The sequence below is a fragment of the Danio rerio genome, chromosome 23 (assembly GCF_052040795.2).
Source record: "Danio rerio strain M-AB ecotype USA chromosome 23, GRCz13ab, whole genome shotgun sequence".
Lineage (NCBI taxonomy): Eukaryota > Metazoa > Chordata > Actinopteri > Cypriniformes > Danionidae > Danio > Danio rerio.
Genome location: NC_141043.1, coordinates 14,927,094 through 14,944,917, shown reverse-complemented (window position 1 = coordinate 14,944,917; position 17,824 = coordinate 14,927,094). Strand labels below are relative to the sequence as shown.

The 17,824-nt window shown below is 41.0% G+C and overlaps 1 protein-coding gene across 2 annotated transcripts in view; it reads right to left on the bottom strand.

The window, feature by feature from the left end:
• The window catches only part of samd10b (sterile alpha motif domain containing 10b), a 214,293-nt gene that overhangs the window by 86,464 nt on the left and 110,005 nt on the right, over positions 1-17,824 (bottom strand). For both annotated transcript variants that reach the window (XR_015523324.1, XM_087306760.1), the window contains exon 2: positions 13,530-13,708. Coding sequence is in view for 1 of the 2 variants with exons in the window: in XM_087306760.1 (XP_087162886.1) it covers positions 13,530-13,708 (179 nt within the window). In the remaining variant the exon portion in view is untranslated. The remainder of the gene's footprint in view (positions 1-13,529; positions 13,709-17,824) is intronic.

Here is a 17,824-nt window from a genome sequence, read left to right as displayed (position 1 = left end):
GTTTGGGAGATTTAGGACCGGCAAGGTTACACCAGACTGCAAATCTGCAGCAACTGCATGGTGCTATTATGTCAATATGGACCAAAATCTCAGCGGAAAATCTCATATTGTTAAATCTTCTGAAGTTCTGAAGGCAAAAGGGGGTTCAACCCTGTGCTAGTAAGATGTACCTAATAAAGTGGCCGTTGAGTGTTAATATTACCAATGATTTTCTCCATTTTTGATCTCCACTGAATATTTTATAATTCAGTCTCAATAGAAGCTTAGTAGATCAATACACAGACTTTCTCAAGCCAACCTGCACTGTTCACTGTACAGTACGTGAACAAGACTAGATTTTATGCTGAAAACAACTCCTCTTTCCTTTTCAGATATTAACAAGCTAAACTAAAAAAAAAAAAACTATCGGGTAAACCTTAATGAGAGGCATAACGACAAAACAAGAACATCTTGTAAGTAATTAAATAAACTACTTGTGAAACCATCCTCGTACATAGTTCATTAGTCATGGTCATGGTTGTCCTAATTATTTCTATCCTTGACAATCTTGCCAACAGCTAACTGACACTTTTGCTCACCTTGAAATAAGGAGAGTTTATCGCTAATCATTCCCTCGCAGTCTCTGGCCAAATGCAGTAAATTAATGTTATCTTCGACACAAATCCCATCGGCAAAACTCATTTTCATGCCAGGACTGGCCCTATGAGATAAGCCTTGTTACAATAAGCCACAACACAACATCTTCCAAAGGACATGATTTTGTCGCACTAACTGGACTCGACCCACAACCACTGCCAAGCTCATTCATGTGTAATGGAAGTTTAATCTCAGAATATGATCAGGTAATGATGGATTCATGACCACCGACTCTTTTCTACTGGAAAAATATGTTATAATGCCATTGGAGACTAGACTTTTGGGTCAGCCAATCAGAAAGCAGGACCACTGCTGCCAGCAGGCTCGCTTGACTTCTGCAATGTGATTACACAACATTCTTTAAAATACCAGCTCGTATCTCACGTGGCTGTAGGTGATATGATATAATACACAGATTTTAATTGTTAGCAGCCAAAACACAAGAAGCAATGAGAGCCAGATGAAGGAAATATTTTGACAAAGAGCTTATTAACTTTGAGTACTAACGCCTTCGCCGGACAGACATTTTTATAGCCCTTTTCTCCAGTCACATAATTTAGTATTCATTAGATATCAATCAAAAGCTTAAATGCTAAATTAGTTCTGTGAAAGCTGTTTTGAAATCCGACACTGTGTTACTATGGAAACAGTGTCTTAAATCTATTTAGCAAGCTTTACCTTTACAAAACATACCATAAAATATCATTACAAATTCTTATTTTAGTCTCGCTTAAAACAGGTCTGGTGGCATATATATATATATATATATATATATATATATATATATATATATATATATATATATATATATATATATATATATATATATATATATATATATATATATATATATATATATCAATCAGAAGTTTACATACACTATAAAAAGACACATCAATATTTTTCAGATAAGTCAGATGTTAATGTGACTAAGCTTTAAGGTAAGTTAGGATTATCATATTTTTGTTTCTGTTACGCTTAACAGCAGAATAATGAGAAAGAAATTTTTGAGAAATTGTTATAACGTTTCTTGAAAGTCAAGTGTACATACAGTAAGATTATTATGCCTCTAAAAAAGCTCAGATGATGGGGTCAAGGTTTTGGAAGTTTCTGATTGGCTAACTGACAATATTTGAGTTATTTGGAGGCCCAACTGTAGAATATTATTTAAGGAAAACCTCAAACACACTGCTTCCTTGTGTGACAACATGGGGAAATCAACAAGACAGAATCAACAATAAAGCCAGATTACAATTTGCTAAATTACACAGTGAAAAAGAATAATTTTTGGAGATATGTCAATAATAAGGACAACAGAGTGAATGTTTTGGAGTGGCCATCACAAAGCACTGAGCTCAATCCCATAGAAAATTTGTGGGTAGAGATGAAATAGCTTGTGCGAGCAAGACAGCCTAATCAGTTACACCAATTCTGTCAGGAGGAATGGGCCAAAATTCCTGCAAACTATTGTGATAAGTTTGTGGGAGGATACTCAAAACATTTGACCAAAGTTATACAGTTTAAAAGCACAGATAAAAAATACCAAGGAAATGTATGTAAACTTTTTACTGTCTAGAAATAATAATAAAATTTCAAAACAAAAATTCATTATTCTGGCATTTAGCAAATGTAAATCATTTAGGTAATCCTAACGAACTTAAAATAGTAAATGTTTAGTACGGTTTACCATCAGACACTTTTTCAAAAGTATACTCAAAGTATACATACATACATGCATATACATACATAGATTTTTTTTATTAAAAAATACCCAAAAAAAGTACTTGCTTGGACAACACTTAATTACATCACATCTGATCAGCTATTGCATATATTCTAGTTTTAGGAGTTCAAATATTTTAACGGATCTGCAGCTCAAATGGCATCCGAATTTTCCACATACCAAGATTATCAGAACTCCACACAGCTCCCGGACTACTATCCATTGGAAATAAATGACTTCCGGCCTGTCACTTGTCAATTGACGTGTGCAGTGGAAATATGGTTTCACACGTGCTCTTACTAAGGCCAATTTAGTTTATTCAATTCACCTATAGTGCATGAGGAAACCCACAGCAACACGAGGCAAACATGCAATATATTTTGTGTTTATCTTGATTGCTCCTCATGCTGTATATATGATCTATTTTTTCCCTAGCATATACATTTGGGCTATTTTCTGGCCAAATCTGAAGTTTTTGTTGAAATGTAAATAAAATCTGAGAAATATATATATATTTTTCCACAATGATGCCCTCTTCTACATTGTCTTATTATCTTTTGAGAGAAGCCTGTGTGATTTCCACTTCAAAAACTTGAAAAAAAGTTTCCCTAATAAAAAAGTAACATGAATAATTTCAGGGCTTGACTGTGTATATCTTTTAGTTTTTTAAGTTTTGATAATTTTATCTTGACAAATCTTGAAAAATGTTTTTAATCAGACTCACTTTTTGAAAATTCTGACCTTTGTTTCATACATCAGATACTGTACCATTGTTGGAAAAAGTTACTTTTGAATGTAATGCATTCAAATATTGAGTTCCCCTTCGGGGGGAACTTCAGCACTATAAGTGGATTTGATTGTAAAATCCACGCATTGGGAGAGGTTCGGTTCAGAAGCTACTCGTCTGAAAGAGTATTGAACGGGCCAATTAAGAATGAATTGGCAGCGCAAGCCTGCGCAGGTGAGCGGCATAAGCAATCAACTGAGTATATAAGCTCACCTGGCGCCAGCAGACGCTATCCTTTTCGCTTCAGAGACTTTCTGATCGAGTCGATGAGGGTTCCTCCTGCTGTGACCAGCGATTCTGAGCGAACGAGAGCATTCTCCCGGTCCAGAGTGTGTACACGCAGTGGCAGACGGTCGAGCTGGGGTTCTCCCTTGCCTGGCGTTCTTTGGGTCCGGTCCTCCAGAGCGGAGCGTATAAAGTTGCAAACTTCACAGAAAGAGCAACACAGTCGTGCAGCACGTCCTTATCAGGACGGCGCTCCGACTGTGCGTTTCTGGATGCGGTGGTTTCCTGTCCTCGGATGATGGGCGCGGGCACTGCGTTGCATGTCTGGGGGTCCAGCATGTTAATGCGCTGCTCGCGGGCAGTTCATGTTGTCATTGCGATGCCATGACTGTTGCGCAAGATCGCGGTTAGCCTTTGCAAAAGGGTGAACCACCCCAGTTGTCCCCTGCTCTGCAGCGGGCACTCGGGCAGATCTGAGGGTTTCAGCAAGAGATAATCCGTCGCCCACGGGCCCGCGGACCTCCCGCTCCTCTAAGCACTCTATCCAAGCTTCGGGCGGGGGAAGCGATCCGTCTAACAGATGGTAGCCCTTACGCCCGATGACACCGGAGACCAGATGTCCACCGCGGCATCGGAGGGTGGGCTTTCATTGTCCGATGATGATCCAGACCCGCTCGCCCCCTTCGGGCTGGTGAGCGCTGTCACTACGGATCCTGAAACGGACATGTTAGCCGTGCTTTCCCGGGCTGCTTCGGCCGTGGGTTGGAGATGGTTTATCCCCCAGCTCCCCGGCCGGACCGACTAGAGGGGCGTTCCCTTCTTCCCGGAGGTGCACAGTAGGCTCACGCGGTCTTGTAAAGCACTTTTTTCTGCTCGTGCTGCGTGTTCCTCCACCCTAACCACTCTTGACGGTGAAACAGCCAGGGGGTATGTGGCGATTCCTCAGGTTGAGTGCGCAATGGCGGTAAATCCGCGCGGCGCCTCTTCTTGGCGGGGTCCGCCTCGTCTCCCATCCAAAGCCTGTAAGTTATCTACCTCCCTCGGAGCTAGAGCTTACATAGCTGCGGGCCAGGCTGCTTCCGCCTTGCATGCGATAGCCACCTACCAGCGCTACCAAGCGCAGGCGCTGGCCGAGCTGCACGAGGGTGGGTCCAACCCAGGCTTACGAGCTTCGCACCGCCGCCGACTTAGCTCTTCGGACTACTGAGTCCGCTGCGTGTGCGTTGGGGAGGACGATGTCCACATTAGTGGTCCAGGAGCGCCACCCCTGGCTGATATGCGCAAAGTCGACAAAGTCCGCTTTCTTGACTTCCCCATATCCCCAGCCAGGTTCGGCGACACTGTCTGTGAATTCACCCAGGAATTCAAGGCGGTGAGAGAGCAGTTGGTGGGTGATGTCTTATCGGCGGTCCGTAGCCCGCTCCGCCCGCCGTGCCATTCATACCTGCTCCTCGCCGAAGGCGCCCGCCTACGAGAGCTGCTCCGCCCCCGCACACGCCTCCAGCGAAGCGAGCGCGTCGGGCACCTCGGAAGCAGGCAGCCCCCCTGCCCAGAACGCCGCTAAGTCCGGCAACGGACCGCGAAGCGCCCCTGGGACAGGCCATCTGGAGAAGAGGGAACTTGCTCTTTCCCCGCTGGAGGGCGGGGCCCCATTTCCAACGGCACTTTTTACTGCCATGAAAACATTATGAAAGGGCACTTTTCACTTCCCCAGATGTGACAGCCCGAAATCTGCCAGTCTGGGACGCTATGCTTTCTAGCTTGCAGATTCGGTGCGTTTCGCCAGTGGCTCACGAGCGCTGGGAGGACGGTCTCCTTTCTCCCACCCCTCGAGCCTCCCCTCCGGAGCTCGGGTTTGGAGTGAGAGCAAATATCTCACCTCCAGCTTTTCCGTGGGACCCGCGAGCTTCCCGGATCAGCACACCCACTCCGCGCTGCCCCACTGCTGGTACGTCAGCGATTGTAGCGATGAGTCCATTAGCGAGAGCTCTGCCTGCCTGGTTAGCGCGGGCCAGCTCTTCGCGGTGGCTCATACGCACAATCAGACTCGGCTATGCGATTCAGTTCGCGAAACGGCCCCCCAAGTCACGGGTGTGTATTCACCAGGGTCAGCCCCCTGTCCGCCCCTGTCTTGCGAGAGGAGATTGCTGTCCTCCTGGCGAAGGATGCAATCAATCCGCTCCCTCCAGCCGAGATGGAGAGCGGGTTTTACAGCCCACGCTTCATCGTGCCCAAAAAGAGCGGTGGGTCACGGCCAATCCTAGATCTGCGCGTTTTGAACCGCTGCCTGCACAAGCTGCCGTTCAGAATGCTCACGCAGAAGCGCATCCTCCGGTGCGTTCGTCCTCTGGGTTGGTCTGCAGCATTAGACCTGATGGACGCGTATTTCCATGTCTCCACTCTTCCTCGCCACCGACAGTTTCTGCGGTTTGCGTTTGAAGGTCGAGCTTGGCAATACAAAGCCCTCCCCTTCGGGCTCTCTCTGTCTCCGCGGGTCCTCACCAAGCCCGCGGAGGGTGCCTCAGCGCCCCTTCGGCTCGCGGGCATCTGCATACTCAATTTCTTTACGACTGGCTGATTTTTGCCCTCTCTCGGAGCAGTTGATTATGCACAGAGACAAAGTGCTCTGGCACTTCCACCTGTGGGGGTTTCAGGTCAACCGAGAAAAGAGCAAACTCGCCCCCGTGCAGAGGATCTCTTCTCTCGGGCTGGAGCTGGACTCGGTCACCATGGCAGCGCGCCTCTCCGGAGAGCGCGCTCAGCTGATGCTGTACTGTCTGAGAGAGCTCGACAGTAAAATAGTGGTCCCACTGAAACTATTTCAGAGGCTCCTGGGGCATATGGCATCCGCAGCCGCTTCATGCCGCTCGGATTATTCTATATGAGACCACTTCAGCACTGGCTTCACGATCGAGTCCCCAGACGCGCATGGCACGCGCGCGCACACCGAGTCTCTGTTACTGCGCTGTGTCGCCGCGCCCTCAGCCCTTGGAGCGACCCCTCGTTCCTACAGGCCTGGGTGTCTCTAGAACAGGCGTCCAGTCTTGTTGTCGTTTCAGCAGACACTTCCAACACGGGCTGGGGGGCTGTGCGTTGCGGGCATGTGGCTGTGGACCTGTGGAAAGGTACCCAGTTGCATTGGCATATCGCCTGGAGCTGTTGGCAGTGTTCCTCGCTCTCCACCGTTTTTTTCCGGTGCTGGAGCGGCAACACGTGCTGGTCAGGACGGACAGTACGGCGGCGGTGGCGTATATCAGCCGTATAGGGGGTATGCGCTCTCGCCGCATGTCTCAGCTCGCCCGCCGTCTGCTCCTCTGGAGTCATCCGCGGCTGAAATCGCTGCACGCCATTCATATTCAGGCAAGCTCAACCGTGCAGCCGATGCGCTCTCACGGCAGCCTTGCGTCCTAGAGAATGGAGACTCCACCCCGAGTCTGTTCAGCTGATATGGGCGCGATTCGGGGAAGCCCAGATCGATCTGTTGCTTCCCCCGAGATCGCTCATTGCCAGTTGTTCTTTCCCTGACCGAGTGCTCTCGGCACGGATGCACTGGCTTACAGCTGGCCTCGGGGCACGCGCAAATACGCGTTTCCCCCAGTGAGCCTGCTCGCGCAGTTACTGTGCAAGGTCAGGGAGGACGAGGAACAGGTTGCTGGTTGCGCCCCTCTGGCTCAACCGGACCTGGATGTCAGAGCTCTCCCTCGCGATAGCCCTCCCCTGGCAGTCCCTTCGAGAGAGCACCTACTCTCTCAGGGACAGGGCACCACCTGGCACCCTCGCCGATCTTTGAAGAGATTTTTAGACGCGAGGAAGACTTAGGTAACCTCCGATTGCGGTGGCTAATACCGTCACTCGGGCTAGAGCCCCCTCCCCGAGCGCGCCTATGCCCTGACGTGGAGTCTATTCACTGAATGGTGTGTCTCTCGCTGAGAAGACCCCCGTAATTTGCCAGATCAGCGTTGTGCTTTCTTTACGCCGAGAGAAGTTGGAGAGCAGGCTGTCGCCCTCCACACTCAAGGTTACGTGGCTGCCATCTCCGCTCTCATAACGCGGTGGCTGGCGGCACCGTGGGAACGCATAACCTCATCATCCGGTTCCTCAGGGGCGTTAAGCGAATTAATCCACCCCGCCCCCTCTCATGCCCTCTTAGGATCTCACCCTCGCTAAGGTTCCTACCACTCCGTTTTAATACGAGGTAGTGAGCCTGCAAGCGCTGCCCTCGGAGGAGGCAGACCCAGCCCTTCTTATTGTCCAGTTCGCGTTTTGCGTATTATCCGGACCGCACTCAGAGTTTAGATCATCTGAGCAGCTCTTCGTCTGTTATAGCGGTCGGCAGCAGGGAAGTGCCGTACCGAAATAAGTTCCCACTAGATTGTGGATGCCTTTCTTTCACATCCACAATGTGGATGAGCCGCGTCCCCCGAGAGCGCGTGCGCACTCCACTCGGAGCTTCGCATCCTCTCGAGCGCGCGCACGCGGCGCCCCTCTAACAGACATCTGTAGAGCTGCGGGCTGGGTGACACCCAACACATTTGCAAGGTTTTACAATCTGCGAGTGGAGCCGGTTTCCTCAAGGGTATTAGGTAACCCTTGGTGATTGAGGAAACAATTCGGTAGGGTGTTGAAACACGCTTGCTGCGCCATTTTCCCTAACACGGAGATACGTGCGCCTTTTTATCTGTCAGTAAAGTTCCCCGTCAGGTGAGCCCTGCAGATTCCTCCGTGGCCCCCAGCACTGACTCAGCGGAGGAGTCACTTGCTGGCCCACTACGTTGTAGGTCTGCCCGCTGGTCAGCCCGCGTTTTGGGTAAAGGTGCCTGCTATGCGTGATCCCCACTAGGCGATCCCATATGCTTATTCCGCCACGGTTAAGTCCCCCCCCTGGGCGGACCCGTGTCTTCCCTCCCCGCTAACCACTCTTTTGCTATGCGTACTCCCCCTTTTTAGGGCTAGTCCATATGTAAATTCTGCCATCTATCCCCCCTTGGGTAACGGATGGCCTCCGCAGCGTCCTCCCTATCGGGATTGCACGCTTCCCTACGTACTGTCGTATTTTTCTAGAATTATCTAGATGCTCACGACTTCCCAAAAAATATATATAAATCCGTAAAACTTCTGTTGAAGTAGGATAAATTAGGGCCAGGGACACGTTGGAGGACCGCGCCCCCCATGATGTGGGTGCGTCACGCTTGCTTGACTATCTCCTCATCGGGGGTGTTGGTAAGGTGCAGTCATTATGGCGCTTTCAATGGGCTCCCAATGCGTGGATTTTACAATCAAATCCACTTATAGTGCTGAAGTTCCCCCCGAAGGGGAACGTTCGAGGTTACTAAAGTAACCCTTCGTTCCCCGAGGAGGGGAACGGAAGCACTATACTCCGTCGCGATAATGACTGTCCCTTAGCTGTTGAAAGTCTCTTCAGCTTAAAAAGGATAGCGTCTGCTGGCGCCATGTGAGCTTATATACTCAGTTGATTGCTTATGCCGCTCACCTGCGCAGGCTTGCGCTGCCAATTCATTCTTAATTGGCCCGTTCAATACTCTTTCAGACGAGTAGCTTCTGAACCGAACCTCTCCCAATGCGTGGATTTTACAATCAAATCCACTTATAGTGCTTCCGTTCCCCTCCTCGGGGAACGAAGGGTTACTTTAGTAACCTCGAACGTTACTCCCTCCAAAAAAGTAACTAGTTGCATTACTTAGCTACTTTTTATGGTAAGTAATGTGTTACATTACTTTTGAGTTAATTTTATTACCGGGCTAAGGCTTAATCTCTTTAAGAACTTTTTTCCCTATTTCCTTTTTTTATTAGAGGAGCTCTGCAATTAACAAGGCACTGTAAAACCTTAATTTACCTTCATTTAAAAAAAAACAAAAAAAAAACACATCTAAAATAATAAATTATGATAATGTTATTTGAGAACTGACCCCAGAGCTATACTTGTCGTATATATTTGTCTTAAGTAAAATAACTGTCCATTAAGACTAAAACCCCCTTTTCCTTTTCTTCGATGTGATCAAAATAATGAACAAATTCTCTCATTGACTGTTTGATTCATTGTGACTACTTTCATTTTAATTCAGTAATTTTTTTTTTAAAGTTAATTAATTAAACTAAAAAGTAACTCTCAGCACATTTTTTTAAAAGTAAATCAAATGTAATTTTTTTTTAAAAAACAAAAACTATTTACTTTTACTCATTGCTAAGAAAAGTACACTGTAAATCCCAAAGAGTTAACCATTTGAAGAAAATAAGTACTGTAAACTTAACCCATTTGAGTAAGCAAAACAATTTGAGCACAGTAAAACATAATAAATGAAGCAAATTCAAACCAACTGAGTACTGTAAAACTCAATAAGTTAGGGCATTTAAGTTAAGGCATTTAAGGAAACCGATTGCAACAAACCATTTGAGTTTAAAAAACTAATCTATATGAGTACTGTGAACTTACTCCATTTAAGTTGAAGTAATGAGGTATTTATTCATCACCTTCAACACTGAGTTCAAAATTCTTTTTCAAATGAGTAGAATTAACTTTCAGTCAATTTGAGTTAGCTACACTCATTTCATTTTCTAAAGTTGACTTTTGAGATTTACAGTTTAATATTATTTTGTAACTCACTTTGTGATGCGTTATCCCCAACACTGTCAGTGCATTCGTAATGTTTTCAACATCAAATAAAAACACTGTTTGGATGAGACTAAGCTCATATTTAGGTATTCTCTTGACACAAATCTATCATTTGTTAACCATTCTGTAAAAAATGTAGCTGGAAGAATGCCTGGATTTGAAATGTAACTTTTAATAAACCTTTTTTATCAAGTTTACTCTTTATTCTACCTTATAGCATAACCTTGAATTTCAACAGTTCGCTGTGAGCATGTTTGTTTGAATGCATGCCAGTGACCTTCTCCCATTCACACACACACGAAGACGCACAGCAGCCCTCATGCAATACTGAACTCATCAGAGTCAATCCAGAGAACAGAAAAGAGGCATAAAATCTGCGCTATTTAAAGGTATTCTCAAAAACAGCAGAGCCGCTTCATTTGCATACACGTCTCCTCACGGCTCACTGTCAGCCAGAACAAAGATGTTTAACATAAAATAAATAAATAAATCCCACGCTACTGTCAGACTCTCCGTTAAGCCTTTGTTTTAAGGTGACATATTACAAAAGGTTTTTTTCTTCACTCCATTCAGATCAGTTATTCACAACATAACAGACAGAGCATAAAAAAACACTAATCTTGTCGCTAAAATCAGGGTGAACAATTTTATTATGAAATAATTATGGTCCTCAAGGTTGATGTGTACATAGAGGGAATAATTAATTTCACGTACGCCTCTCGTTTGTGTCTGCTAACAGAAAAAGCATGCGTGGTTTGAGAGTCTGATTCTTGTTTAATGGTTCAGATAATGAGATGCTATAATATCCAGACATCAATGGTGCTGTTTCTCATCCTGACAGGTGGAACATGAGGCTTTTATATGGCAGTTTTTGAGTGCGTGTTGAGAAATAAAGACAGAAACCGAAAGCAAGCGCTTAGTATTGATGAACCGATTTGGAGGAGAGGTTTTATAAACTGCAACTGAACGCTTGAGATATCATGGAGCCGATATTGTAAACAAGTAAACCTCTACATGACCTTCAGAGATGGGAAGGAAAGATGTAAATATTTTATAGAGGATGAAAAATAAATCCAGGAAATATTAAACACATGTGCGCCTGTGAAAGTTAAGAGCTGTTCACAAAGTGTCTTTCATAAGTTCCATGCCAATGAAAGCTGTAGTACTATCACAAGTCCGGTGTGTCTGTTTTGTATCCATGTGGTTGTTGTTGTGATTGTTGTGCTTTTATGTCATGTTGACTCCTTTGTTCTGTTTTGTCCGTCTCCTGTATGTACTAGGCATGGGCCGGTAAATTATTCAGACAATATGATAACCATAAATAAAAATATCACGGTTTTGCGGTATTGTGATCACTTCTATAAAATATATTCTTTCTAAATGTCTGGGTAAAAAACAAAAACTTTTTCCCCTTTGAAAAAAATTTTTTTTTTTTTTGAGAAACATTTAAAATATTTTGGAGCAGTAAACATGCCATGCTAAATAACTCAAATGAACCATTGACTTCTGCACTCTTCATTAGTTTCAAAAACACAGATTTCTTTCCAATTTAAAATGGCATCTTGGGATATCTTTTCTCCTGTTGTCCTAAAAAACAAACACAAAAAAATCGCTCGTATACAATAGGGATAAAATTTAGTTGGTTTTAAAACCATGTGTTATGATTACCAGCAATCTAACGGCTACACACATTTCACTAAAGAACTACAAATCCGCCAGTATATGGACTGCAAGTTTTAGTCATGCACTCCTCACATGAACCCGTACCTCATTCCATTGATTTTACACACTCACGGATGGGAGCTGCTCATGAACTGATTACATGGACTATATACACAGTACACACGCACACCTCTTTGCTGAGTCTTGTTATACTGTTTTAAATGTTATACAACACATTTTTCTTTGCCTTGCCTTTCTGTGTTTGACTCTTGTTATTTTTTGTTTGTTTGTTTACTTTGTATGATGCCTAACTTTTGACCATCTGCTGTTTATCAAACACGACTCTGGATTGCCAGTATACATCTATTTGTTCCTTTACTGACCAATATTTGCTGACCATTCTGTTGAATAAATCCTGGATCCACACTACGTTGTCAGCGTCCCGATCACATTATACCTTGACTTTCCCAAATCGTGGTGCACCTTGAAAACTGTTCTTGTCCCATGCCTAGTATGTATTCAGTTCAATCTTGTCTTTTACCACTAAGTTCAACTTGTTCATTGTCCGGTATTGTATTGCTTGACTTTGATGTTCCTGTCTTTGTAGTAAGGGCTTTTTGTTAATAAATAAGTGTTTTTTTATAACCACCAAGTCTCAAATGCCTGTGTGAGCTGGTACTTGTGACAAATTCTAACATTATTGTTATTATTGATTAGGTTTTAGTATCTTAGTATAGTATAGTATAGATAGATAGATAGATAGATAGATAGATAGATAGATAGATAGATAGATAGATAGATAGATAGATAGATAGATAGATAGATAGATAGATAGATAGATAGATAGATTGATTGATTGATTGATTGATTGATTGATTGATTGATTGATTGATTGATTGATTGATCATTTTGTTTCCTTTAATTTTATTTAATTTCATTTTATTGTAGTTGTATTATTATTATTATTATTATTAATATTATTATGATTATTATTATCCATGTTTTACAAGATATAATAATAATAATAATAATAATAATAATAATAATAATGTTTATTTGCTGGTTCGAGCCTCAGCGTTTCTGTATGGAGTTTGCATGTTCTCCCTGCATTCACGTGGGTTTCTTCCAGGTGCTCCGGTTTCCCACACAGTCCAAAGACATGCGGTACAGGTAAATTGGGTAGGCTAAACTGTCCGTAGTGTATGACCTTCTTGCTGTAAGGCAACAGCACTACCAACTGTGACACTGCGTCGCCAGGTCTGATGCATTTAAAGGATTTTGCATCTGAACTTTTAAACTATAGTTATAATATTTTAGTAATTATAGTTATAATTATATAGTTTGTTTAGCTATTTATTCCTGTATGATAATATTGCTATAATAATTATAATAATAAAATTAATTTTTTTGATTTTATTTATTAAAATGAAGTATTAATGGTTATATTATTAATAAACATAAAAACACCAAAAACAAGTCCAGTTATTATCATTAGTAATACTATTTATTATTATTATTACTATTTACTAAATATTATTATTATTATTATTATTATTATTATTATTATTATTATTATTGTTTTATTATTATTATTATTATTATTATTATTATTATTATTAATAATAATAATAATAATAATAATAATAATAATAATAATAATATGTCACTGTATCTGTTAGCATACAGCAATAGTGTACAGAAAAAAATTGTTTTTACATAGTTTATACTAAAATAAATGTATTTTTGCAAATCTGAGCCTTTTTTCCCCCCTTTTTTTGGCATATCTCTTCTGAAACCCCATACAGAATGAACACAACAATGGGATTTCCTTGTGTCTTCCTCTTCTGCAGTCAGTGATGGTGTACCTGTATTCCCTCAGTGCCGGGCTGCTGGAGCAGTTTGACGGTCCTCCTGGTCACCCTCTGCTCATGTCCTTCATGCCAGGTCAGGTTTCCTCCAGCTCTGCGTGGCAGCTGATAGTTGAGCTCCTCTGCTGAGATCGTGTGCTCCAGCGCAGCCCGGCAGAAGCTGAAGCTGGACGCAGCTGAAGGAGGACAGAGAGAGAGACACCATTAAGATACGATTACATCATGACAAAAAACCACTGCCACTGGTACAGAAATACACACAAACTATGTTTTCTTGTCCATATACAGTCAAAGTAAAATTTATTTGACAGGGTTATTGAAACCATGCATTTTTTACAATGTACTAATAATACTATTACTATTAAAATTACATTTTTGAAAAAAAAAAAAAAAGAAGACAGCTTTCCACAATAGCTCTCTTATTGGTATTCTGAACTATTGCATATCATTCTCTGATTCGTCAAACCCCTCTCATATGGCCATTAAAAGCAAGCAGTGGAATTTAAGTACTTTAAAAAAGGCTGGGTTTAATACAATTGTTTGTCCCGAGTTGGTGCCAAGACAAACTGTTTAAGTAAATTTACCAAACTAAAGTGGATTGAACATAAAACAATTAAGTTGCCAACAATTGTGTTGCTTCAGCTCATTTTAAACATGTAGTTTGAACAAGCAGCAAAAATATTTTTTGAGAGCTGTACGCATGAAAAGATATGTAATGTATCATGCTATTTAGGCTATATAGTGTGAAGAGACAACATTTTTTCTAAAACACAGAAAAAACGGCAGTCTGGACAAGAATTGTTTACATTGTAAACGGCTGCTTTTAAATGAAAATGCACTAGTGTAAATGTAACCTAAGCCTCAGCTCTTCTTGAACTTGTCTAACAGTTGCTAAGAGCTGATTGCCTAAAAATACGATTTCATATATAAAAAAAGAAGTCCTCATGCTTCCCACAAAGACATTCAAATAATTATCACTGAAGCACATTTGTTGGTGACATGAGCAAAACAGACAAATCCTTCAACCCAATTATTTGCATGACATTTATGTGTCAGCGAAACATTCCTGTGACCGCGTTACTGTTACTATTTATATCCAAGCATTGTTTTCAGCTTTAATGTGATCCACACTGAATTTCAGAAACAAATAGAACACAACAACTATTTTTTACAGCCCTCATTAATACTAGTTATGTGTATGTTAAAGTTCAAACTGCAATTCTGAGTGTGCCTCACACAGGTGAGAGGGCTAGACAAACCACCTTTAGAAAACACAAAATTTCATCTCTCCGACACTTTAATCGACAACAGCTTTTGCACATTTGCACCAGAGATGTTCCAACAATCACTCCATATCTATATAAAAAACACTATCTTGCATTTATAAAGTGTGCTTAACATATAGAAACATTTTTCTCTCTTTCTCTTAAAAAAAGATCCCCCTCCTTACTTTAGCACTTTATTCTTTGAGCACTAACTGTTCTTTTGTTTAATTAATACTTCTTGTGTGTATTGCCTCTTATTGATGAATCACTCAATCCCTCCTTAATTGTAAGTTCAGTCAGAAAAAAAGAATTGCTAAATGACTAAAGGTAAATACTTTAGTTTTAACTATAGTAAACTGTGGTGTATTCATGTAATATATTTTACAGTATTAGGTCAGATTACAAGTTGTTGTATTACCATGTCAACAATAGAATTGCCACAACAGGGGTACGTTTCTAAAACAATGACATATTTCATGATGATTTCACACAACGATGTAGTGACGAGTATTTCCCAAAACCGTAGTTTTTCTGTCGTAGATCAGTCATTTGGACCACATTAGTTATAATGTAAAACGTTTATAATAATGCTCTAAACAGGGTGGAGTAACAAATGAAAAAAAAAAAACAACAACACTTTTTTGTGCAAATTACGTTGTTTTACATGCACAAGCATAAAAAACAATCCAATATTATTTTTGGTAAAAACTTGCACTTGTTTTCTATATTAATTGAATTATATGTAAACATCACCTGTTTCTTTTTCAAACATTTTTGAGATTATTCTATATTCTATTCTAAAACCATAAAACCATGTAGCCAAAACTTATTCTAAATTCATATATAAATCATATAAATTGTTAATGGTTGTATTTTAAAGTAGGCTATTTATTAAGAAATTAAAAACAATCCTACTTAATAATAATAATAGTAATAATAATAATAATAATAATTACTATTATTATTATTATTATTATTATTATTATTATTAAGTAGGATACTGTTTATTTATGTATTTTATTTTTATTTTTTTATTTCTTATTAAATAGCCTACTATAAATTAAAACCATTAACTTATGTTATAAATTTTGTTTTCACAAGCTTTTTTCGTGAGCTACAGCTGCATTCAAAATGGCATCATTTATTTTAAAGTGCACTACGAAGGGAACGCAATTGTCAATATGATGATCGCTAAAACTGAACTGTAAATGCTTTGAAAGCAAATTACACTTTTTTTTTTTTAAATCATTCCAAGTTTGAATGTTGGACCATTCGAAAAGATAAAGGTACTGTATAGGGCATACCTATCAACCCTTCTGTTTTTCCCTGGATTCTCTCATATTTTACAGTTCTATCCTGCTATCATCTCGTGAAGGTATTTTCCCTTATTTCTCCCGTAATTTCAATCTTTCTAGAAAGGGTAGCAAAAATATACACAACCCATACCGTTGAACCCCCAGGGGACGCCCCTCGCTCTTAAATGTGAGTCTGTTCTGTGCTTTCATTTTATTTAGGCATGAAAACACTTTGAAATAAATATAAAAATGTCATGATTCCCTTCCTTTTCATTACAGGAGCCGTCGCCCCTCCTATGCAATCCTCAAAACAGTCATATATTGGTACGTGACTATCAAACGCACTCTATAATGATAAATAGACTGTTTCCCAAACGGATTGTGGACACGCGATTTGAGGCTGAGAATAGGACTGGGTTTTGGTTGCGTGTCTGAACAGGTATACAGATAATCAATAATAATAACAGATTTCAATCTTGGTGGGCTTTTTTTTTCAAACACTAATTTGTCCTAAATGAGCATAAAAAGTTAGGAGAGCAATCAAATGCTTTCATTATAATAATAGATATGTGCATTTTTAAAGTGACACCTCTGTTATTTAATGAAATCAAACAAAAAAATATTTCATATCCCTTATTATCACATTTCAGTGTTGACAGGTATGGTATAGGGGGTAAATTGGGAATAGAACACATCTAGGAACTATGCTTACAGCTCTAGAGGTGTAGTTGCAAGCATACAATGTGATGCAGTTTGCGAATGTTTGTTGGAACGATGGATTTGGGAAATGCCAAATCAACAAACTATGTTTGTAACGACGCAACTTGCAACCTTAATTTGAAATGCACCCCTGATTGATTCAAGTACTTTACTCCCATTCATTCATTTTATTTTTTTCAACTTAGTCCAGAAACACAAAATGAATGTGAGCCTGAAGTGGCCCACCTGTATTATGGCAAAGGGGGGCCAAAGATTGAAATATGGGCCATTTAAGGCAAAGATTTGGCATTCATTGCTAAATGTAATCTGAATGTGAGCCTAATATGGCCCATGTGGAAAATGATAAATTTGGCCTAAATGATAGAGGACAAATGTGTGCTACAGTTAGCAAAGTTGTGACATAGTCAATAAAGGGTAATCTGGGTCTAAACTGAAATTGGCTAACATGTGTAAGTGCAAATGTGGCCCAGTTAGCATAAGTATTTGGCACAGTAAACTCTGGCTATTGCGGTTGTGACCCAAATGTGGCCCAAGGAAAATATGGCAAATGTGGCCCAGTTATTTTAAAACATATCCCAGTCAACAAATTTCCTTTGGCCCTGATCTGGCCCAAATCAACAGCTAAGATGTGGCCCAGATCAGTTAGTGTTCCCCGGCCCAAAACTGGCCCACATCTGTTTAGCCAGAACTAAACCTAAGTAGTGCCACAACTCCAACAAGCTTGAGCCAAGTAATACATTTTTTATGTGGCCCAGATATGGGCCTTGTATTCAAGATTAGTAAGGCTGAGTTCTGTTATGCCCTTATGTGGCCCACATGTGGCTGACCCCATATATTAACTGAGTAAATTACACAACAAAAATTACAATCAAATTTACTTTAATCAATGCAAATAACATTCAGATAAAACAATTATTGAACAAAATGTGGACAAATAAAGACCTAGAAAAGAATTTTACAACATACAAAGAGAAAAATACAAAATAGAAATAATTTTTAGATAAATATAAAT